Source organism: Dasypus novemcinctus, chromosome 1, assembly GCF_030445035.2.
Source record: "Dasypus novemcinctus isolate mDasNov1 chromosome 1, mDasNov1.1.hap2, whole genome shotgun sequence".
Lineage (NCBI taxonomy): Eukaryota > Metazoa > Chordata > Mammalia > Cingulata > Dasypodidae > Dasypus > Dasypus novemcinctus.
In genome coordinates, this window is record NC_080673.1 from 39443299 (window position 1) to 39468042 (window position 24744).

At 39.4% G+C, this 24744-nt stretch overlaps 2 protein-coding genes and 1 pseudogene across 3 annotated transcripts in view; 1 reads left to right on the forward strand and 2 right to left on the reverse strand.

Annotated features, from left to right (window-relative positions):
- The window catches only part of RNF175 (ring finger protein 175), a 67161-nt gene extending 65255 nt beyond the window's left edge, over nucleotides 1-1906 (forward strand). Inside the window, exon 9 of one of the 2 annotated variants that reach the window (XM_058280281.1) lies at nucleotides 263-1906. In XM_058280281.1, coding sequence (XP_058136264.1) covers nucleotides 263-284 — 22 coding nt within the window. In that variant the 3' untranslated portion in view covers nucleotides 285-1906. The remainder of the gene's footprint in view (nucleotides 1-262) is intronic. The other variant, XM_004471451.4, reaches the window with a different exon arrangement.
- Nucleotides 1907-6187: 4281 nt separating this feature from the next.
- TLR2 (toll like receptor 2) lies at nucleotides 6188-16227 on the reverse strand. Its single transcript, XM_004471450.5, has 2 exons — nucleotides 15799-16227; nucleotides 6188-8575 (listed from the first exon to the last, which is right to left on the reverse strand). The coding sequence occupies exon 2, from the start codon at nucleotides 8557-8559 to the stop codon at nucleotides 6202-6204; it is 2358 nt and encodes a 785-aa protein (XP_004471507.1). The 5' UTR covers nucleotides 8560-8575; nucleotides 15799-16227; the 3' UTR covers nucleotides 6188-6201.
- Nucleotides 16228-18713: 2486 nt separating this feature from the next.
- On the reverse strand, nucleotides 18714-19509 carry LOC111767338 (toll-like receptor 2; annotated as a pseudogene).
- Between the last annotated feature and the right edge of the window lie 5235 nt (nucleotides 19510-24744).

The following is a 24744-nucleotide window of genomic DNA, read 5'->3' on the forward strand; positions in this document are numbered from 1 at the left end:
TGTAGATTAGTTTGGGTAGGATAGACATCTTAATGATATTTAATCTTCCTTTCCATGAACAAGGAATATTCTTCCGTTTATTTAAGTCTTCTTTGATTTCCTTTAACAGGGTTGTGTAGTTTTCTGTGTATAAGTCATTTACATCTTTTTTTTTCTTTTTTCTTTTTTTAGTCATTTACATCTTTAGCTAAATTTATTCCTAGGTATTTGATTTTTTAGTTATTATTGCAAATGGTATTTTTTTCCTTGACTTCCTCCTCAGATTGCTGATTATTTGTGTATAGAAATACTACCGATTTTTGTGCATTGATCTTATAACCTGTGACTTTACTGAACTCATTTACAAATTCTAGAAGCTTTGTTGTAGATTTCTTAGGGCTTTCTATGTATAGGATCATGTCTGCAAATAGTGAAATTTTTACTTCTTCTTTCCAATTTGGATACCTTTTATATCTTTTTCTTGCCTCAGTGCTAGAGCAAGTACTTCTATCATCATGTTAAACAGGAGCAGTGATAGAGCTTATCCTTGTCTTGTTCCTCATGTTAGAGGGAAAGCTTTTAGAATTTCACCATATATATGATGTTAGTGGTGGGTTTTTCATATATATCCGTTATCATCTTCAGAAAGTTTCCTTCCTTCTATTCCTATCTTTTACAGTGTGTTTATCAGGAAAGGGTGCTGTATTTTGTCAAATGCTTTTTCTTCATCTATAGAAATGATCATGTGATTTTTTTTCTTTCGATCCATTTATGTGGTGTATTACATGATTGATTTTCTTATGTTGAACCATCCTTGTATACCTTGGATGAAACCCACATAGTCATGGTGTATAATTCATTTGATGTATTGTTGAATAAGTTTAGCAAGTATAGTTTTGAGGATTTTAGCATCTAAGTTCATTAGAGACACTGGTCTGTAATTTTCCTTTCTTGTTGCATCTTTGTTTGGCTTTGGTATTAGGGTAATGTTGGCATCATAGAATGAGTTAAGCAATGTTCCTTCTAATTCTATTTTTTGGAAGAGTTTAAGCAGGATTGGTGTTAGTTCTTTGTGGAACGTTTGGTAGAATTCATCTGTGAATCCATCTGGTCCTGGGCTCTTTTTTGTTGGGAGGTTTTTGATGACTGATTCTATCTCTTTACTTGTGATTGGTCTATTGAATTCATTCATTTCATTTTTTGTCAATGTGGTGTACTTCTTTTTAATGTATGCTGATTTTCTTCTAATGAGCACACTTCAGGGTAGCCCAGAGCTAAATTTTTCCTCACTTATAGTAGTTTCCATTGTCCTTGGTTTTCCAATACAGTCATTTCCTTCCTTCTTCTTTTTGTATATGCCCCTTACCTTTTATTCTTGTTTTATAGTTTGAGATTTTTAATGCAAACTCTTTCAGTCGATTTTTGGAAATAGGTATGGTTTAAGTAACAGTAATCATAATAAAGATCATGTAATTAATAAGAATAAACCAGAAAGTAAATACCAGGTTCATTACATTTACATATCATGTGCAAAGTACATTTGTGAATGTTTGTGCTATGTGGCTGTATATGGAACAATCTCCTTAACCAACGTTTAGCTGGGAGCGCACACATTTTTTGTATGGACAAATCCTGGATTGGCTTCGTTATTTGGTGGCCTGGCAACCTGTGGTGATAGGAATAGTTCAAGGCATTAACTATTCTCTAGGGCTGGAATAGGATAGCAGACGTATCCCAGAAGCAATATGTTGCATGTTGAAATATTTTTAAATCCCTGGTTCTACATTTAATATTAATTCTCTTTTTTTCTAATTTTAGCAATGATCCCAATGAGACTATGTGGAAAGAATTTAAAGAGAAGCTGAACAATGGAATAAATTAAATAGTTTTTTTTTCCATCTTTCTCATTACAGTTGTTTTCAGATCAGTACTGTGTGTGTTGAAACTGTATGTGCCCCAGAAAATCATGTTCTTAAAGCTAATCCGTTCTTGTGGGTGTAAACCTATTACAAGTAGGATCGTTTGATTAGGTTATTTCAGTTAATGCATGACCCAGCATAAGTCTTAATCCTCCTACTGCAGTCCTTTATAAAGGGGATAAATATGGGGGGCGGGGAGGTTACTGAAGAAGAAGCTGAAAGAAGCAACAAAACCCAGAAGAGAAGAGACAGACCAGCGTACACCACCATGTGCCTTGCCGTATCACCGAGGAGTCCAGGATCACTGGCAGCCGGTCTTCAGGAAGAAAGCATTGCCTGGATGATACCTTGATTTGGACATGTTCACAGCCTCAAAACCGTAAGCTTGAGCTAGTAAATCCCCATTGTTAAAAGCCAATCCATTCATGGTATCTGCTGTAAGCTTGCAACACATTTTATTACACGATGAATCTCACCTCCAATTTGGCTATAATAATCCCATTTGTAATTCATTTCAGAAGTTTGCAAAGTACTTCTCATATACGATAACACCTTCTCATCAGTTCAAGTTCTTCAAAGAAATAGGTAGGAGCTGTTAAGTAACCTACAGTTTAAAGATATGGTCTAGTCTCTTCTTTATATTTGGCACCACAAATCTTCTCTGTACAGAGAGGTTTACTCACAAAGCCTCTAGCCAACTCGATGCTCAAGAGCTGCTCTGGGTTTCCTGGGACTGCCAAATGCACTGAGTTCATTCCAAAGTATGCACTAAAGAGGAGAAAATTCCTCTCCTCTTTTGTGCTGCTCTCTCCCTCCTCTCACTTTCTCTCTCTCTCTCTCACACACACACAAGCTCACAATTTTTTTTTCTGTTTTTATTTTCTTCATAGCACTTATCAACACCTGACATTTTAGCATAGATTTGTTTATTGTTTGTCTTCTCCACTGGATTTGTATGCTCCATAAAGGCAGGGAGTTTTGTCTGTTTGGTTGTTTGCTTTATCCCAGCATTTAGATCAGAGCCTGGTACACAGTAGACAGTCAATAAATATTTTTTGAAAGAATGAACTATTCAAGCAGAAGGGAGCAAAATTAATTGAATGAGAAGACCAGTAAGCAAGAATTAACCCAAGAATAATATATCAGTCTCCTGTAATTAATTCACTTTAAATTATTGATCATTAGTTAAATTGCCAACACTGTATAAAGAACCCTAAGCATCTACTATACAAAATTTGAAGGCTCTACACTTGTATGAAGTAAAAAGGAAATATACTGGTCATTTCTTTCTTTTCAAGATATTAGCAATGTAGCTTAATGCTGTTCAAAGTTCCTTCATAGTTGTAATGAGGATAACTCATACTAAGATTTCTACCTGTTATTTTTCTTCCTGATACTTCCCAGTGCTCAATATTGCATTGGTTCACCATCCAAATGATTACATTTTACTCTGGTTAATTCTGAACTTAAACATTTCAGAACTTCCATACTTATTACATATGATACATGTGCAAGGGTTAAGGAGATAAAACAAAACTCTTAAGCTTTATAATCTATTGGTAAAAAACCTCACAGATGGGGAGTGAGTATAGCTCAGTGGTTGGGTGCCTGCTTCCCAGGTATGAGGTCCTAGGTTCAATCACTAGTACCTCCTTAAAAAAAAAAAAAAAAAAAACCCCACAACCTCACAGATGGATAAAGTACTAAATACAAATTGTTTTACAGAACAAAGTGTTCTGTAAAAGAAGGAGCCCTTAAACTGGTCTCTGATGTATTTGCCATTTACCTTTTATGGACAGCTGTATGAGTGTACCTTTTAGAAATCTGGGCAAGTACACCACTAGTTATCTGTATGCAAGTCTAAATGACCCTTAGAGATCAGAAATGGTCAATAATCACTTAGCAATCTCCAAAAAACTCAAAGATTCCATTTCCTTTCTATGGTTTGAGTATTTACAATCTAACCCCATATTTATGAAGTATTATGTATATATGCATTTTTTTAAAAATTGGAGAGCTAAAACCTACAGTTATCCATGGCCCCAAGGTGGTGAGATAAGAATTGATTTTTTTCTATGCTTTTGTCTCATTTCCAAAATTTCTACAGAGAACACGTTTAACATTTGCAATGAGAAAAATAACGGTTATTTTTTAAATAGTGTGTTAGATCAATTGCCTGTGAAGCTATTTCTATTGCTGTTTAAATTCTTGATATTCTTTATATAGATCAAGTCAGTGTTAAATTTGCCTGGCTCTCAGGATAATGAACACTGAGCTTAGTGAAGGAAACAGAAGTAAAGCAAAATGTCTATTCATGTTTTTTATTTCTGTGTCATATGCATCCCCCAATCTCCTCCAGTTTCCTTCTCCTGAGCTTATCTGTTTTCCTTAGGCTGGTCCTGTTTCCTGCAGAACACTGTCCCAGGAGTATGAGAAAGAAGCTGCACTGTATGTGAGTTTCCCAAGAACCAAACCCCGTTATGCACTTAATGAACTCTCTGTGGGGGGTGGGGAAGGAGACGTATCTTTCTGTTAACAGCTAGCATTCATAACAGAAAAATCTTAGCAAACCGTAATCTATAAGGAAACAAGACACTCCTTGGAAAATCACAATAGCTGACATCTGCTACAGGCATCCTCCCATCCCCCACCCGCCCACCCAGTGGGTCCCATTCTGCTAGGCTTGGTGCTCTCGCTCCTGAAGCCCCCAAGGGAAGGGGAACCAAGGGGCGCGTGCTCCGTGATTTACTTACACGCAGCACTTGACTCTCTCAATTCCCTCTTAGGGAGATAGTCCTACTTTATTCCTCCGTTAAGGACAGGAAAACATTTTGGGTCAGGTCAAGTGACTTGCCCAAGGTCATGTACCTGCTAGTCTAAGTTTTTGTGACTCCAGAGCCTTATAACCAATTAACCTATCCTGGTTGAGAATTGAGGAACAGACAGGAAGGACAGAGGAGTTTTGCTTCCTTGCACTCGTGGTCCCCAGCTTAAGAAGAAAGTCTCAAAGAATCAGGAAATAGCTCTTGTTAAAGAATGTTACATTTAAATTGAATGAATTATTAAGCATAGATTATAAAAAATAACATATGTAGTGGTATCGATCACTTAAAACATTATGTATCAAACTATTTTTTGAATCATTATGAGGAATCTCCAGGATATATTTGTTTAAAAACCTCATTAGTAAATTCATAGAAACAGAAAGTAGAATAAAGGTTACCAGAGGCGGTGGGCACAGGGAATGGGAAGTTATTGCTTAATGGGTACAGTCAGTTTGGGGTGAGGAAAAAGTTTGGGAAACAGTGGTGACAGTTACACAACACTGTGAATTTACTTAATGCCACCGAACTGTCCACTTAAAAATGGCTATAATGGAAATTTTTAAGTTATCTATTACCACAATAAGAAAGGGAAAAATATCTAGGTAGCTCACATGTACTTTAAAAAAATATTCAGAAGAAAAAAAGGGAAGGTCTTTTAGAGTTAGGACCAGGCTTTGCAAAAGAAGGAAAAAGCAGCACAATGCAGTGAGACAGACTAGGAGACGGGGACCAAGAGCCAAAGGAAGAGAGAACAGACAGATTAGGACCTTAGAGGGAGTCAGAGGCCGAAGGAAGATCAGAATCAGGTATGTGGGAGGCCTCTTTAAAGTCTCACATACTGAATATTTCACTGACTTTAATAACTTAATTTTCATGGAAAGACATATGATTTACTGTAGCTTGTAGTATATACCCTCTCAGGTTACTACAACTAGAGAAACCTGTCAAACACCTAGAAAGACAGACCGAGTTCACAGGAAAATACACTCTCTATAGGCCTATCCTGTAAACTTGGATGGAGACACAGCATATTTTTCTAGAAAGAGCAAAAAGTTTGGCTAAGTGGCCCGAAATTTTGCCTTGTTGCTCTGTTAAGCGTGGTGCAGAGAAGTGGTGGCACCTGCATGGGATGGAGAATGGCCCTATAGATGCAGATGAGTCCTCAGTTCACCTGTGCTCTTTTCTAATGAACAAGCCAATTGCTATGGAGAATTCAGGTATCAGTAATGGACTTAAATCATAATCATCTTATAGAATAAAGAAAAGCCAATAACCATTTTTTCAATTGGGTAGCGATTTTTATAAAACAACACTCTAGGTAAAATTTGAATGAATAGTGTTAGTAGTCTTAGTAAGCCTGTCCTCATGTGACATGTACATTCATGTGGTTTTTATATAATTAGGTCAGAGTAAACTTAGTTACAGCTAGTGATATGAAGACCAGAACTAGGACCAAAGCTGGCCTTTAATGAAGGAAACTAGGACTTTATTGCAGCTCTCAAGTTTAGCCAAAACCCTTCCCGCTGCGCCTCATCAGCAGGCCACTCGAGGTAGGTCTTGGTGTTCATTATCTTCCGCAGTTTACAGAACCGCTGGGGAATGGCTTTCTTCTCAATGGGCTCCAGGAGAACGAGAATGGCAGCATCGTTGTTCTCATCAAAGAGACGAAAATGGGAGAAATCCAGCTCATACTTGCACCACTCACTCTTCACAAAGTTTTCTGAAAGCACAAAGACAGTTTTGTGACTCTTTTCAATGGAGTCAATGATATTGTCAATGATCCATTTGCCGGGAATAAAGTCCCGCTTATGAAGACACAACTTAAAAGGGGGGTTGAAGTTCTCCAGCTCCTGGACCATGAGGTTCTCCACCCAGTAGGAATCCCTTTCACTGTAAGAAACAAAAGCATCATAACAGATGTCCCTTTGGGGAGCTTTCCTGGGCTTCCTTTTGGCCTGGAGCCAGGCCCACGTCATTTTCATGTACCACAGTCCATGGAAACGGTGGCACAGAGCCCCAAGGAGCAGGAGCAGCAGGGAGAGGGCGCAGCACACAGCAGACACCAGAGCCGTCCTGTGGCATTCGGAGACTGAGAGGCGCGTGTCCTGAATGCGCTGGCCCCGCACGTAGGATGGAGAGTCACACAGGTAGCTGTCCGGCCAGTCAACCAGGACCTCAGTCAAGTTTTTCTGCTCCTGAATGAAAGACAGGAGTTCACAGGAGCAGATGAAATTGTTTCCACCCACTTCCAAGGTCTTCAGTTTTTGAAAGGAATCAACTTGCTCCTTAGAGAAAGTATTAATTGAATTTTTGCTGATTCTCATGACTAGTAACATGGGTAAGGAGGAAGCATCTGGTAAAGTCTTCAACTTATTCCTGGAAATATAAAGTTCTTTGAGTTGTGGCAAAGTCAAAGAAAACGAGTTGAGATTGTTATTGCTAACGTCTAAGATTTCCAATGTCTGGGGAACACAGTAGGTTAAACTGTGTATTTTTGTGCCAGATAAGTTCAAATATTTCATCTTTTCTGGCCATTGACAAGTTTCAGGCATAGAAAGAAAATTGTTCTTACTAATATCAAGGTTAATCAGGTTTTTCAGAGTAAGCAAAATTTCTCCAGTTTTTTCTAATGATTTCAGATAATTTTGCCTTAGAATTAAGGTTTGTAGGGAGGGCCAGCCATCCTCACAAGCTGAATTTTTCAGTTGTTCTTCTACCATCAAATTTTCACTGAGATCCAAATATTCTAATGACTTTAAATGCTGTGAAAGTGAACAAGGAACCAGAAAAACCTTACTGTTCTCTATTGTGATTCTTTTAACATTTCCTGTGAGTGGATATATGCTATTCAGGTCAAGAAATAAGTAAAACTGTGGAATACTCAACTTCCGTACTATTAATGTATCTATTTTACCTGGATCTTTAATTTCTTCCACAGTGGATTCACTAAAATCACCCACCCCATTAAGGGTACAGTTATCAAACTCTAATTCTAACAATTCAGAAGAAGCATAATTCAACAGTTTCAGAACTTCATTTAAACTTTCATCAGTGATTTTCACATTTCTAAATGTAAACTTTTTAATCAATGGATTGATTTCACTGGTGGATTTTTCTGAAAAACGGAAATTATAAAAATCTGTATCTCTTAATTCTAAATATTTCAAAGAACTTAAAAGATCTACAAAAATTTCCTGCACAAAAACAGGCCGCCTCATATGAAGGATCAGATGACTTATATTCTGAATTGCCTTCAAACTTTCTGGCTCATAACTCTGGAGATTTGAAGCATCAATCTCAAGTTCCTCAAGAAAAGTTAATCCGGCAAAATCCTTTTTCTGAATCTTAGAGAAGGTGAAATTACTTCCTACTTTCAGGATTCGCAAATTTGTTAGATGATAAAAAAGAGATGTTTTCCCAAGTTGTTTGTAAGGATTTCCCAATAAATTTAAAAATTGTAAGGAAGAAAGGGACCTGAACAAGGAGGATGATAAATTAGATAAGTTATTGTTGGATAAGTCCAAATGTTCGAGACTCCCAAGGGGGAGAAAAGAATCATCATCGATTCTATTAATTCCATTGGACTTCAGTATTAGAGCTCTGAGATTCACACACAAGAGCAGGTCAGTGCGACTGACATATGCGATCTCGTTGTTGGACAGGTCGAGGCTTTTCACAGCTGCTGTGAGTCCTGAGGGAATGGAGCTTAAAGATCTGGAGCGGCCGTCACAGACGCCTGTGGGGTCACAAGACAGAGAAGACAGATCACGAGACCCTTCCGTGGAAAGGCTGATTATCGTTCCCAAGACCCACACTGTCCACAGGGCAAGTGGCATCGTCCAGTGATTCAACCTACAGAGTGAAAAAGGTTCAAATGAGTGACAGTATTTGACAGCATATCATAATTCTGATTCTTGAGAAACATTTTACAAGACCCTCTCCCCCCATCCCCACCCCACACACAGTTACCAGGAAATAACAGAAAAAGAAATGGAATGTGTGAATGGGGATAAAAAAGCAAATTCCCTCATACATCTGGTGACACTGAAACAGAGATATGCCACTGTGCAATTCGCCACTGTGCAATGACTTAAAAGCATAATAACATAAGGGGCTCAATAAACATGGTTTGGAACGAATGTATGAACAGGGAATGGTCAAGCAAGCAATTTAAGAAATATTCTAGGCTTAACCCTTTGGATTTAAATTTACCTTTTCCTGTACTTCAAAATTGCTTATATTTGAGCATTCCCCTTCCCTGCCTCAATGCTCCCTCGACTCCCAGAGATCTCACAGAGCCAAACCCTGGCTCTCATTTGACAGCTATTTACTGAATGTGTTTCCAAGAGTAGCATACTGTTTGACCAAAAAAAAAAAAAAAAGTCCATGCCCATCAACCCTGCCTTAGACCTACCACTGTGCTCGTGTTCAAGTGACAGAACCTTGGTAATCTCCCATCTGACTAAGGAGTAACAGCTGGGGCAGGGCAGGACGAATGCTGGGAGCCCCATGCAGAGCAAGGTGATTTGGTAGACTGAGGTACAGTCAGACCATCAGAACTCTGTCTTCCTTGGAGCTGCAAAGAAGTTAGTGCAAAAAGCAAAGCTTAAGTATCTTTTCTTAAGCTGTTCGATGAATGCGGGGGTATCAAACTGGCTGCACCACAACTGTTTATTTTCAACCGCAAACACAACACCTTTCTCTTTGTGTTATATCCTTCCTTTTTTTTTTTTTAAAGATTTTATTTATTTATTTAGATGATGCAACAAAAGGAGACACAGATTTCCGGTGCCGCTGACAAGAATACAAGCAGGCACAGAAGAACACACAGTGAATGGTCACAGAGAGCAGACAACCGGGGAATGGGGAAAGGAGAGAGTAGTAAATAAAAAAGAAATCATAAAAAAAAGTTTCTCCTTTATTCTACTAATAATAATGGTGATTAACCATTATTGATGAACTTCAGAGTATTAGACAACCTTGAATTTTCAGAATAAACCTAACTGTCTGTATGTATTATCCTTTCCTATATTGCTGGATTTCACTTTGTAATTCTTTGTATAGAATTTTTGCATCCATATTTACAAGTGAAATTGCCCTGTAAATTTCCTTTTTTTGTAATGTTCTCATCTGGTTTTGCCAACAAAGTTACAATGACCTCATAAAATGAGTTTTTCTTGTTTCCTGAAGAGTCTGTACAAAATTGGCGTTCATTTTCTCCTTAAATTATTGATAGAATTCACCAGTAACACTATCTGAGCCTATAGTTTTTGTTGTTGTTTGTTTTGTTTTGTTTTTGTGGAATAGATTAAATTTCTTTAACAGCTACAGACCTATTCAGATTTTCTTTTCTTTTGTCACAGTTTTAGTAAGTTAAGGATATTTATCACTTTATTCTAAATTTTCAAACGTATTGACCTAGTTATCCTCTCATTTTAGTCTGCAGGACCTAAAACAAGGTTCTTATTTTATTCCTTCAATGAGCTATTTGTACCTACTTTTTTCTTGATTGTCTTGCCAGCAGTTTATCATTTTTATTAGATTTTTCATGAAACCAACTCTGACTTTATAGATTCTCTATTTTTATTGCATTATCTTCTACTCTCATATTAGTATTTCCTTCCTTATGCTTTCTTTTGCTAATTTCTTGAGATGAATATTTTCTAATTTTCAGTTTTTTTTTGTAATATATGCATTTAAGGCTATAAATTTCCATCTAAGCACTCATTAAGCTGCATCTGACAAATATTTTATGTAGTTTTTTCATTATAATTCAGTTTAAGATATCTCCTAATTTCCAAACCAGTTTTTAAAAATTCCTTTATTGTGGGTGGGTTGTGGGGTTCAGGTGGTTATCCATTATCTGCAGGGTGGGGGGCAGGGAAAGCGAGACATGGCTGCTATGTGAGAGGAGGTGTTGGTCTGATATCCCACCTCCCAATCGCCATGTTGGTTGACCCCCTGCTCTTGCTCACTCTCTATTTTGTCCTTACCAGTACCCTTAGGATAACAAGAGAAGACACTATTTCCCTCTGGCATGCCCTGGGCTTAGTAGAGACCTGATTCATTTTTGACTCACAGGTTATTTAGAAATGTATTTATTAATATCCAAATATATAAGAATTTTCTAGGTTTTATTGTCGCTGCTGTTATTGTCTTCTATCTTAATTGCATTGTGGTAAAAAAAAAATACTCTGTACGATTTACAACTTTCAAAATGTGTTGCAATCTGCTTTATGGCCTAGTACATGATCCAATTTTATGTATAGTCTATGACTCCAGCAGCTATTGGAAGCCTCTATAGGCTCATATATCAACTACAGTAATCATGCTCAGATTTTCTTTATTCTTACTGATATTTTGTCTTTTTATTTTTATCAGTTACTAACAGAGGTATGATAAAATCCACCATCATGGTTGTGGATAGTCTGTGTCTCTCTATGCACGTTTATGCCATATTATGGATGCTAATAATTGTAGAACTTTTACCTCTCCTTGGTGAACCTATTATCCTAGTGAAATGTTTTTAGTCATCTCTTATAATGTTTTTGTTTTAATGTCTATTTTGTCTGATATTAATATAACCACACAGCTTTCACTTGATTAGTGATTATATCCTTTTACTTTAAAACTTTTAGTTTCCTTAAGAGATGTGTCTCTTGTAAAAAAGCATATGGTTGTTTTGTGGGTTTTTATATCCAATCTGATAGGTAAAGAATTTAATCATTTTCATATAATATAAATATTGATATAGTGGGGCTTAAAACCACTGTAATACATACTTGTCCCACAGGTTTTATGCTCTCTTGTCTCTCATTTCTGGCTTTCTTTTAAATTTTTGGATTTTTTTTAACATTGCAGTTTTCTTCTGTTTGGAAGTTATACATTGTTCCACTATTCTTTTATAGTTAACTAAGAGATTACAATGTGAATCCTTGTGACCATCTGATGTTAACAGATATTTTCACCCTCTTCCTGGGACAACACAAAGACTTGGAACACTTTAAATCCATTTACTACCCTTCTGCATCATATATGGTCACGTGATAATTACATTTACTTTACATAAGTCATTTTTATTATAATTTTTAGAGTCATTTTTCTTTTTGATTAACCTACATATTCACCATTTCCTTTGTTTTTCATTTCTTTCTGCCTCTCTACCTTCCATTTGGGATCATATATATATTTCTCCTTGAAGAATAGCATTTATTTAGTATTTCCTTTAGTGAAGGTTTGCTAGTGATGAATTATTTCAATTTCTGTTTTTCTGAATTTTTAAAAAATTTCATCTTCAATTCTGAAGGATATTATCATACAGATTCCTAGGTTGGCAGTTATTTTCTCTCAGCACACTGAAAATATAATTCTTCTATCTTTGGGCTTTTGTTTCCGTCACAAAGTCTGCTATCAGTTTAAATGTGACTTTTCTGGAAGGTAATTTCTATATTTTTATCTAATGTTTTTAAGGTTTTTTTCTGTTGGTTTTGATCTTCTGAAATTTTACTTTAATATGTCTACATGTAGATTTGTTTTATCCTGCTTAGACTTTGTTGGGATTCTTGAGACCATGGATTAATGTTTTTCATTATCCATTATCTCTCTCCTCTCCCTCTGGGGCTCCAAGTAAATGTATGTTAGACCTCATCACTGTATCTTCTATGTCTTTTTCTCTTTTATTTTTTCCTTCCTTTTGTCTCTTCAAACTTCATTTTAAATTTTTTATTCTTATTTTCTTCTGATATAGCTTCCAGTTTATTGTTCTGTCTTCTCCAGTGTTTAATCTCCCATTAAACATATCCAGTGATTTTTAAATTTTTGCTTATTGCATTTTTCACCTCTACAATTTCTATTTTTTTTTAACAGCTTCCATGTCATTTTTTAGGGTTGACAAATCTCTTCCAAATTTCTCAATCATGTCTCTTATTTTCTCAAACATAGTAAGCACAGTCTTTTGAAGAACAGTATCTGATAGGCTGAACAACATTTTTGGCATGATAAAATATAGGAAGATAAAGGTTAAGGTCTGGTGTAGCCATGGATGAGGTTCTGAAAGAATGCATCTTGGATAAGGTTAAACTAGGTGAAAGCCAATCCTCACATAGATTGAAGTACAGCTTTAAGTTATCTGGGTGGCTCAAAGAGTCTCAGTCTCTGAAGATGGAATAAGGTGACTCTGGAATACTAGTGCTCACATGTACCTTGGGTTAGTTCATACAAATAGTACATGGTACATAATGCATGGTGAGTTTTCTACAAATAATAATTATTGATGTTGATAAAACTACAGTTACCAACTTGACACTTAAAATCAGAGTTCCTTCCCTCTTTCTCTCCCCACTCCCATAGGACACAGTAGCAAAGAGTAGAAAACTCAAAATAAGACACTTGAGAAAGGGAAGGATGGGTGTTAACCATATCTATGGTGGTGTAGACAAAGTATAATAATTATCTGTTTGAAGACCTCCAAGATCAAGAAGAGGATCAGGAGAAGATGGAAATATGGAGAAGGCATTTGAGGCTACTTTTACCATGGTGACATTTGCTGGTCCAGAAGAGAAAGTTGATGTCTTGTGGCCACAGTGAAACCCTGACCTTCCTTTAAGGCTGGAGTTACAATGGCTGGATGTGGCAGGAGTAGAAGAAGCCTCAAGTCTTAATGTGTGGTAGAGAAACTGGAAGTGAACTCTCCACAAAGCCACGTGCTGAGGAAAGACTATATATTACGTGAACAGGAACTCAAAAATGATCTGTGCTCTGGCTGAGAATTCAACCAGAAAGAAGCAAGCTTACTACTAGTAATCACTTGCAAGAAATTAGAAAGCCATGCCTGCAACACATGTTGATGTGAAACCAAACTTCAAATGTTATCATTGAGAATTTTTCAGAACTGAAGCAGCACAAAAGTTCCCAGATTGTAAATGTATACTGAATCCCAAGCAAAAAGATTAAAAATGTCTCACCTTGCCAGATTGTAGTAAATATGCAGAATATGAAGGACAAAAAGAAAAAAATTAAAGACATCAGAGAAAGAGCAAATTACCTACAAAAGTGGGATAGACTATTAGCTGACATCTTCACATCAACATCAAAAGACGCCAGGAAACAATGGAGTAATATACTCCAAGGACTGAGGCAAAGTACCTGTCAGTCTAGAAGTCTCTATCCTGTCAAATAAGGGTAAAGGTGAGAGAGACATTATCAGACATTGAAAAACTAAAAAAAAAAAAAGATTTTTTATCCATAAACACTAATTGAAACAGGTAGCCACAAATATATGTTCTTCAACAAGATAGAAAATGAATCATGTTAAGAGTAGGCCACAAGAAGCAACTGGCTTTTCTAAAATATTAACAGGTAAAAAAGACTGGTATAATGGACATCATATCTCACAGAGCACTCAGCAACTCAGATGTACCTTTTAGATATGAGAAGAAAGTAAAATTTCAAATACACTGGGGGAAAAAAAACAATTTCTAGAAGCAAGCCTACTATTTGAGAGAAGCAAATACAATGGCTTTATATTTAGTAGAAGATCTTTATGAGATGGGAAGCGGCTGTGGCTCAATCAGTTGGGCTCCCATCTACCATATGGGAGGCCCTGGGTTCGTGTCCTGGGGCCTCCTTGTGAAGGCAGGCTCACCTGCAAGCGCTGCAGAGAGCCTACTCAGCAAGGTAACCCAGTGAAAAATGGGAGACAAGCAAAAACAGAGCAGCGAGTGGACACAGAGAGCAGACAGCAAGCAAGCCACAAGGGGGGAGGGGACACAAAATAAATAAATACAGACACAAAAGAATGCACAGCCAATGAACACAGCATGCAAAAAGCCACAAAGGGGGTTGGGATAAAAAAAAATTTTTAAAAAGAGAGATCTTTATGAGAAAGTACACCTAGGATGCCATAAACAATTAAGTCATGTTCGATGACTAAAATCAAAAGTTTTTTAACCAAATAAGCCAAAGTATTAAAGAAAATAGTACAAAAATAAACTGATAGCTTAGAAACTTAGGAAAATATGCTAACGCTAATGATCATAATATGAAAGATGCATACATTCTTTGCTTAAACAAGAAGAAACTTAAAATACTGGAGTGAAAATCATTTTTTCAAATAGGCAAGATGTTTATTGTTGCCCTTGTTTAGCTCTCTCCTTTCAGATCTGGCCACCCTATTTTCCAGTTGCTCCTTGGTAAAGATCTGAGCTAGTAACGGTGCTTTTAGAATGTTCTACAAGATTAGTCATCTCAGCTGAGTTGTTTGCCCGGGAACAATTTCTCTCTTTTTTAAATGTTACTTTAACAGGAAAAAACACTTTCCTGGTTTGCGTCTAAGTTCTAAAAACACAAGTTCTCGTTTATAAAAATTGAACAAGTTCCAAGGGGAACTCCAGAGCATTCTTATTTAAAGAAACTGATTAGTGTCTGCTTAAATGCTATAAATTCTTTTCTTTTTTTTCAACAGTTATCTGTTCTTCCAAGATGATAATGCTAACGGTCACAGGAAAATTAATTTCTAATCAGAGACACAACCGCCTGCCGGAGGCACAGGTTCCACCCCACCTGCTCCTCGAGAGCCTTTCCAGACCCCGGCCAGCCCCGCTCCGAGGGCGGGGGTCGCGGCGGCGGCGAAGGCGCGCGGCGCCCCGGGCGGGAGGCGGCGCTTCCCGGAGCCCCCCGCCGCCGCCAGCCGGGAGGAAGCGCTCCGCGGCGCCAGGGCCACCGAGGCTGGCGGCGTTCGTCCCCTCCTCTCGTTCAGCAGGAGGTGGGTTTACTCTCTGCGCCCTCTCCCTTTCCGGGCGTCCGCTGCTTCTCCCGCGGGCCGACGGCAGCGCGGCCCCCCCCTGGTCTCCACACTCCCGCGCAGGGGGCGCGCGGAAGCGTGGAGACGCTGCTGGAGGGGGCGCCCTCCCTGCCCGCACACCTTTCCGCCGGGACCTGAGGCCGGGGTCCAGTGCGCCCTGAGCCGGAACCCGGGATCCCCGGCGCTCCCCTCCCGGCCGCGGCACCCCCCGCCCCGGCCCGCACGACCCGGGTAGGGCTGCGGGGCAGGGGCGCGAGGGAAGGGCGCGACGTACCTGGGGAGGACGCGGCGCCGCGCCAGGCCGCGCCTTTCTGACTCGGTGGGGCCGGCCCCGGAGGCCGCTGTGGGCCCACCGAGGACAGGGAAGCGAGTGAAGGGGACAGTCCTCCCGGCGGGCGTCCCCTTCTCCACGGTCCACGGTTGCGGGAACTGCCCGTTGCGCTCAGAGGGAGGCGATGCCCAAACCTACTCCTCCGTCCCAGTGCCAGGCGGCAGTGCGCAGGGCACGCCGCGGCCGCCCCCACCCCGGCGGGATCCGTCAGGTGACCGAGCTGCGGCCGGCCGGAGGCGGGCCCGGGCATCGGCCCCGTGGGTCCTGCCCCGACCCTGCCCTGTGCCCGGCCGAGATTGGCCGCGAGTCGGAGGGGGGCGGTGGGACCGAGCGGGGCGCGCCGGACGGCGGGGGAGGGGGAGGGGAGAGCCCAGCTGTGGGACTTCCCTCGTGGCATTGTCCGAAGCGCAGAGGCAGATTTGGCAGCCAAAGAGATGGCAGGGTGACCAGCCAAATGTTTTCTTGAAGATTGGGGCATCCGGTCTCCACTTCAGCACTCCGGACTCTTCTCTGTCCTTTAAAATTCCACTCCTGACTCTTCTCTGTCCTTGAAAGCCACACTCCGGCCAGTGAATCGTGTTTCTCATTACCTTTTCCCTTTTTCAATACCTTTTTCACCTGCCAGTGTACTCCTGGGTCCATTTCCACGAATCAGTCTGTACTTTCCTGCATTAAAATAGCTAATGACTATCCAGACCCGCGACAGCAAGATTTTGCCTCATAGGGCAGATAAGGACAGCACCAGATTTCCCTCCCCCCACCCCCCCCCCCGCCCCGATTCTGTTTGATTTCTATAACTGACAACTTCTAAGGTAAAGACATTATTGTATTTGAGCATCAGTAAGTTATCTGAGTAAGGTGTCAGTGTGTTTTCAATGGCATAGTTCCTAAGGAGGTTGAAGAGCTAGAAAAGTTAGATGCTATGTCAAACTTTTTAACAGGAAAAAACAAACAATATAACATTAAAATGGATTAATCAGTCTGAGGAAGAAGTAATAGAAAACGAAGTTAGCCCTGACATCACAAAGGTGGTGGTAATAGTGGGAGAGGTTCAAGTAAAGAACGAGGAAATAGAAAAATTACAAGGCTCCAAAGGAGAAGTCATAAAAATTTATTCGAAGTAAGTTAGCCCTCTAACACCAAACTCTTTACTGGTCACATTTACAAGGTCCTGGGTTCAATCCTCCGTAATTCCTAAAACAAAACAAAACTGCTTACCATAACCTGGTCTCTCTAAACCTTTCCTTTTCTCTAGAGAATAGCACTCACTGAAAGGAAAGTCCCTATAACACAACCGAAGCTATATTGTCAATCATCAAATCCATGGTCAGGGGTACAGTTTGGTTTCTCAAGGCTCACAAGGGCTGTCTCTAGCACCGGCATGGCTCTCACAATGAAGAGCTTGGGGTTCCCATTTGTATTAATATCTATGTCAGTGAACCCTAAGCCTCCTCTTGCCTCATCCTATTTCTGGTTCTCCAAGTAACTCCCAAGGTAGTCAAATCAGTTTTTTGAAACTAGTTTATCTTAAGCAGTGAGGAATATTTATAAGGAAAATAAACTAACTTTTAATAATATTTTTATATCTACACTTACATTTGTCAACATATTCAGATATGAGGCCAAGGAAACATTCTTGCTCCTCTTTTAACCTGTGAGGAAATGTCATGACAAACGTAAACAACAAATTGGAATTTGAAACCAGATTTTTACCCTAAATCCAGGGCTCTTTGCCTTAACCTAATCCATGTCCCTAATTCTTTTTGAAAGTTCAAACATCCTGAAAGCTTAATTGATAGAAATGAATGTGAAACTGAGCGGATCGACTTTTATACTTTGTGGGTCCTGATTTTCCATATATTTTACTGACTGTATTGATATTTCTCTCTGACTCTGACAGTTTCAGCTCTCCAGCTGCCTGAAAAGACTTTCTTTTTATTAATCCGAACTCTATTTCTCTTTCATGTGATTCCACAGACGCTTGAAAAACTTTCCTTCCATTTTTTTCCCGTCACTGAAAACCTCCATTCTTTCCTTTATATCTTCTTTAGTTTAACAGCCTACTTCAACTTTGATGTTATTGCTTTGAAACCCTGAAGTCAGTTATAATATTCTGGCAAAGTCACCTAGGAACAGTGATTTACCCACATATTATTTTCAGTGTAAGTGATATATACTCAGGTATAGATAGTCGTTTTATTTGTTCAGTTCTTCACAGTTTTCAGAGCACTTTTATAGATATTTCCTCATCCAGTCCTCACAATACCACATCAAATAAATAATCCTTCAGTTGAAGTGATTTCAGAATTTGCCCGGAGGAATTCAGTGTACAGCTATCAAGTAGCAAATCCCAGGATCAACTCTAAACCTGACTCCTTTCAGTATAAGACCCCCTCCCACTCCCTAAAAAAACATTTTTAAAAGAAAGGTTAGGAAATGACGTAGAATATGTAAAGGTATTTGGAAAAAGTTACCTCTCATGATATGTATTCATATTTTGGGACATCTGATCAAAATTCTAAAAGTTTTTCAAAAACACAAACTTTTTTCACGTAAAGTATTTTAAATATTTTGTGATAAGTAAAGCAAAAAGAAATTTATCAGTCAAAAATCACTTACCAAAAACCCACCATAAACCCTGCCCTGTTTTACATATCTTTGTGAACAAGAGCTCCTTCTTTAAAATGTTTCTACTCAACAGATTTCAGAAATATCTATAATTTTTGAAGGAGTGTTAATACTACCTATACAAAATAATAATGGTAAAATTCTAAATTCACATAGAACCTGAGACTTTCATTTATAGAATTTTCCCTTTAAAATTCAGAATTCTTTAATTCAAACACTTCTAGCCTTCATCAGTAGGTCTTGGTGTTCATTATCTTCTGCAGTTTACAGAACCACTAGGGAATGGCTTTTTTCTCAATGGGTCCCAGAAGAATGAGAATGGCAACATCATTTTCTCATCAAAGAGACGAAAATGGGAGAAATCTAGCTCATACTTGCACCACTCACTCTTCACAAAGTTTTCTGAAAGCACAAAGACAGTTTTGTGACTCTTCTCAATGGAGTCAATGATATTGTCAATGATCCATTTCCCGGGAATAAAGTCCCGCTTATGAAGACACAACCTAAAGTGGGGTTGAAGTTCTCCAGCTCCTGGGCCATGAGGTTCTCCACTCAGTAGGAATCCCTTTCACTCTAAGTAACAAAGGCATCATAGCTGATGGCCCTTTGGGGAGCTTTCCTGGGCTTCCTTTTGGCCTGGAACCAAGCCTTTCGCAGTCCATGGAAACGGTGGCAAAGAGCCCCAGTGAGCAGGAGCAGCAGGGAGAGGGTGCAGCACACAGCAGACACCAGAGCCGTCCTGTGGCATTCGGAGACCGAGAGGTGCGTGACCTGAATGCGCTGGCCCCGTATGTAGGATGGCGAGTCACACAGGTCGACCAGGATGTCAGCCAGTGCTTCCTGCTCCTAAGTGAAAGACCTTCCAAAGTCTTCAGTTTTTTTAAAGGAATCATATTGCTCCTTAGAGAAAGTATTTGTTATATTTCTGCTGATTCTCATGACTAGTAACATGGGTAAGAAGGAAGCATCTGGTAGGATCTTCAACACATAACTGGACATTTAAATTTTTTTCAGCTATGGCAAAATCAAAGATTATATTACTATCACTTAATACCCACAGGGTGGCTATTATGTAAAAAACTGAAAATTGTAGTGTTAGGATGCAGAGTAATAGGAACCCTGGGACCTTGTGTTAGGAATGTAAAATGGTGAAGTCACTATGGGAAACAATATGGCAGTTCCTCAGAAAGTTAAATATAGAATTACCATATAACCTGGCAATTCCACTTCTAGTTGTATACCCAAAGAATGGGAAAATGGTCTCAACCAGATACTTATACACCAATATTCAGAGCAGCATTATTCCCAGTAGCCAAAAGGTGGAAACAACCCAAGTGTCCATCAACAAATGAATGGATAAACAAAATGTGGTACATGAAGAAATGGAATATTTGGCCATAAGAAACAGTGATGTTCTGAGACATGCTGCGATGTGGAAGAACCTTGAAAACATGAAGTTCAGTGCAATAAGCACAACCAAGTACAAATATTGTATGATGTCACCTATAAGAAATGTCTAAAATTAGCAAATCCACAGGGATAGAAAGTTGATTAGAAGTTACCAGGGGATGAGAGGAGGGGGAAAGGGAGTGTTTGTTTCATGGATATGGAGTGGGTATAAATAATTTTTTAAAATGGTGCAGTCACTGGAAACCAGTTTGATGGTTCCTCAGAAAGGTAAACAGAATTATCATGTGACCTGACAATTTCATTTTTAGATATATACCCAAAGTAATTTAAAATAAGGACTTAAGTATTTGTACACCAATGTTCATAGCTGCATTATTCACAATAGCTGAAAGGTGAAGGCAACTCTAGTGTCCATCAACAGATGAATGAATAAACAAAATGTGGTATATAATACAATGGATTATTATTCAGCCTCAAAAAGGACTGAAGTTCTGATACATGCTACAACATGAATGAGCCTTGAAGACATCATGTTGAGTGAAATAAGCCAGACACAATAGGACAAATATTGTATGATTTCACTTAGGTGAAATACCTAGAAGAAGCAAATTTATAGAGATACAAAGTAGATTACAATTTACTAACCATGGCATGGGGGTGGAAAAGGAATGATTTTATTGCTTAATGGGTGCAGAGTTTCTGTTTGGGGAGATGAAAACATTTTGGTAATGGATGGTGGTGGTGGTAGCACAACATTTGAATGCAATTAATGTCACTGACTTGTACACATGAAAATGGTTAAAATGGGAAATTTTGTGTTGTATGTTAACATAAATATTTTTAAAAGGTTATATTGCTATCAGCTAATATGTCTAGAGTTTGGGAAATACTGTGGGCTAAATTGTGTATTTTTTTTTTAAACCTAGAGTATACGTTTTTGTTTTTTTTAAAGATTTTTAATTTATTTCTCTCCCCCGCCCCCACCCAGTTGTCTGTTCTCTGTGTCCATTTGCTGTGTGTTCTTCTGTGTCAGCTTGTATTCTTGTCAGCAGCACCAGGAATCTGTGTCTCATTTTGTTGTGTCATCTTGCTGCTTCAGCTCTCCATGTGTGCGGTGCCATTCTGAGCAGGCTGCACTTTTTTTGCGTGGGACGTCTTTCCTTATGGGGTGCACTCCTTGCGTATGGGGCTCCCCTACATGGGGGACACCCCTGTGTGGCATGGCACTCCTTGCGCACATCAGCACTACGTGTGGGCCAGCTCACCACATGGGCCAGGAGGCCCTGGGAATTGAAACTTGGACGTCACATGTGGTAGGCAGATGCTCTAGCAGGTGAGCCAAATCTGCTTTCCTAAATTGTATTTTTGTGTTGGATAAGTTTGATGTATTCAATAATTCCACCTTTTCTTGCTACTGATTAGTGTAAGGTAAAGAATCAAGTATACACTTACTAAGACCAAAGTTAGCCAGGCTTTTCTGGTGTAAACATTTTCTGGAGCTTATACATGATTTTGTCTTAAATTCAAGGTATGTAGGGCGTGCCAGTAATCCTTATGAACTAAAAGTTTCAGTCATTCCCCAATCATCAAATTTCACTGAGATCCAACTACCCTTGTGATTTAAAATATTGTGTCAGAGAACATAGTATTAAGCAGAATTTCGCACTATCAACTATGAATATCTTCAATTAATATAAAAGCAAAAACATGTCTTTAAAATCTGTCACCATGGAAAATTGCCATAGCTAATCTTTTAACAGTTTCCATTGGGCCTGGTCTGTTAATAGAATCTTAGCCATCTTGTTTTCCATTTCTCTGAACTACAAAGCCTTCCAGTTGGACATCCAAAAACGGATTCACAAATGCTACTGTTTTATTATTTGTCCTGTCTTAATACTGTTTTGGTTTTTATTTTTTTCATTTTGGGCCTGATGGTAAAGTTCTCTTCTACTTCCTGTCATAGCATATGGAGAGCAGTGTTACAGTAAAATTGACCACTTCATATGTCAACCCAGGTGACTGATCTGCACTCATTTCAGGCAAATCTTAGGCCATATCTGTGGGTATTAGAAGCATTGATCAGAACAGAAAGTCCAGAAAAGTGCAGTCTGTTTGTTTTTTAATTCAGGGAACTTGAAAATATTTCAGGAATCTAAATTTTGAAAATGGAAAAAGAAAGAAAAAAAGATTCTTTGTTCTCAAGATTCTTGGATTGACTGTCCCAGAAGAAAAATACGATGCCGTGAGACCCAAGACTTCCAAAGAGAGTGGAAAAAACTTTCTCAGTTGCAAGCATTCTATGGGACTGAAGAAAAGGAACTTCCAGATTCACATGTCCACTGAATGTTGCTGAATGTAAATTTCACAAGGGTGGGGATTTTAGTCTCCTTTTTGCACTGAAGTGCCCCCAGCCCCTGAAACATAGTGGGCACTCAGTTAATACTTGTTGAGTGATTGATTGCCATGCTTTTCTGAGTACCTGTTAGGCTTGGAGGGATGGAGTGTAAACATTTGAAATGACCATTGCAGATACAGTGGGATTGCGAGGGAGAGAAGCCTGACCAGTGTTTCCTTGTCCTCACTGCCTTCCTACTCCTGCCACGTAACAGCTGACAGTGTTCAAAGGTGGGACTGATGAAATACATGGCATTATTCTCCATCATACAGCCAGACAAAACCCCGAATGCCTGGTATTATTTTCCTATCTCTAAGGGTCGTCTGATCTCATCAGACAGGAAAAATAGGAAGGCAGATTTTTTACCAAGCTCCAAGTTCTTGGGAGTTCCTTCGAAAAGACATTTAAATAGCTTAAGAGGCAAATAACCACGAAATTCAACCACGTGATGTGGCATTCTGCCAACTTTCATTAGTAGACGGAAAAACTAGCTCATGATGTGACTGAACCCAAGGATGTGAGCTACACGATCACTGCTTTCTTTAGGGTACGTGCCTTTCTAGCCTAAGCTGTGGGCTCAACACGTCCCTGTCTGGTGCATAGACAAGAGTACCACCAGCTTCCGGGCTGATCCCGCTGGCCAACTCTCTGAGAAGGAGGTCCCCCAGTTACTTGTGATGGTGTAACGGCCTCCTTTGTGTGTAGCTTTCAATGCCTGGAAGGATGCTGTCCTCTTGGTAATTTTATGGAGAGTCTTATTGGGCCCCAAAAGTTTCTGGATAAATGCAACCCCTGGAAGATTTATGATTAATATTTGTAAGAAAGAATCTGTGAAGACTTGATTTTAAAAGATTTGTCACGTTTAAAAGAATTTGGCCTATTAGAGTGAAAGTGAGGTTTGTAATTCCAATTTAAAATGTATAATTGTGTAATTAGTTTATACTTGTGATTTTAGTTTGAAAATTCTGTTTATAGAAACATGCATTGAAACATTTATTTCGCTGGGGGGGGAGTGGTGGGGTGAGGGGGTGGGGTTGAATGGGACCTCATTTTTTTTTTAATGTAATATTTTTACAAAATCAATTAAAAAAAGAAACATTTATTTATATATTGAAACATTTAAGAGATTTTAAGTTTCACCATATTTATAAATTTACTAGTTATAAAAGAGTTATTTAAGAACTAAGAAAAGTTTTGTTAGGGCAGATAAATGATATACTTAAAGAGGATATTAAATATTTTACATTTATAAATGCAGTTTAAAATATTTAAGAGTTTCATTAACTAAGGTTGTAAATAGGATCAAACGTAACCCAAAGTCCCTCTATGGGAAACGGACTTTGGCCCAGTGGTTAGGGCGTCCGTCTACCATATGGGAGGTCCGCGGTTCAAACCCCGGACCTCCTTGACCCGTGTGGAGCTGGCCATGCGCAGCGCTGATGCGCGCAAGGAGTGCCGTGCCACGCAAGGGTGTCCCCCGCGTGGGGGAGCCCCCCGCGCAAGGAGTGCGCCCGTGAGGAAAGCCACCCAGCGTGAAAAGAAAGAGCAGCCTGCCCAGGAATGGCGCCGCCCACACTTCCCGTGCCGCTGACGACAAAGAAACAAGACGCAGCAAATAGACACCAAGAACAGACAACCAGGGGAGGGGGGGAAGTTAAATAAATAAATAAATCTTTAAAAAAAAAAAAAAAAAAAAAAAAAAAAGTCCCTCTAAAGGTGATGTATAAAATTTGGTAGATTTATACATAGCAAGCTAAAGGAAAGAACAAGCTGAAGGAAAGAACAAGCTTAGAGAATAGGTTTCACATTTTGTAAATTTAGAAATCAGATATTAAGCAAACTTCTGCATCATTTCTTCTGCAGTCAAAAATCAAGTCTTGAGGACATTAAAAACAAAAAAACCACCGTTGACGAGATTCAATGTGAGTCACTGAAGGAAGTCACAGGCTTCCTTCCTCCCCAGTAACTGGGGGCCTCCTCCTCTCCGCCTGGCCGCACCCCTTCCTCCAGCCTGAATCAGTCATGGCCAGGCCTTCCAGGCCATTCCTCGGCGTGTGCCAACAGCCTCTCTGTCCATCCCGCGGCTATGGTTTCTTTGTGTTTTCAATCACTGGTAGAGATCCGACTGTGTAACCTCATCTGCTGTTTAACAGTTCTAGCCCACGTAGATGACTAAGAGAGCATTTGTGCTAACTCGCAGTTTATATGACCTGATTAAATGTGTCATTGTTTCCTCATGTCTGTGCTGTTCCACCAAGAGCATCTTCAGATCCAGAAACTCCACTCCCTCGTCAAGTGTGAGACTCACCCAAACTTGAGTAAAAAAACCAGTTCCTCTGAGGTTTTGGAGTGCAAACCATATGACCATACCATTCTCATAAGTTGCTGTCTCTGTCATCATCTGGTGACCCAATTACGTCCTCTCACTCTTTGAAGACATTGGTACCTACTCATAG

Excerpts from the sequence above, each read along its gene's own strand:
- TLR2 (XM_004471450.5), bottom strand. The coding sequence starts at position 8,559 with ATGCCACTTGCCCTGTGGACAGTGTGGGTCTTGGGAACGATAATCAGC.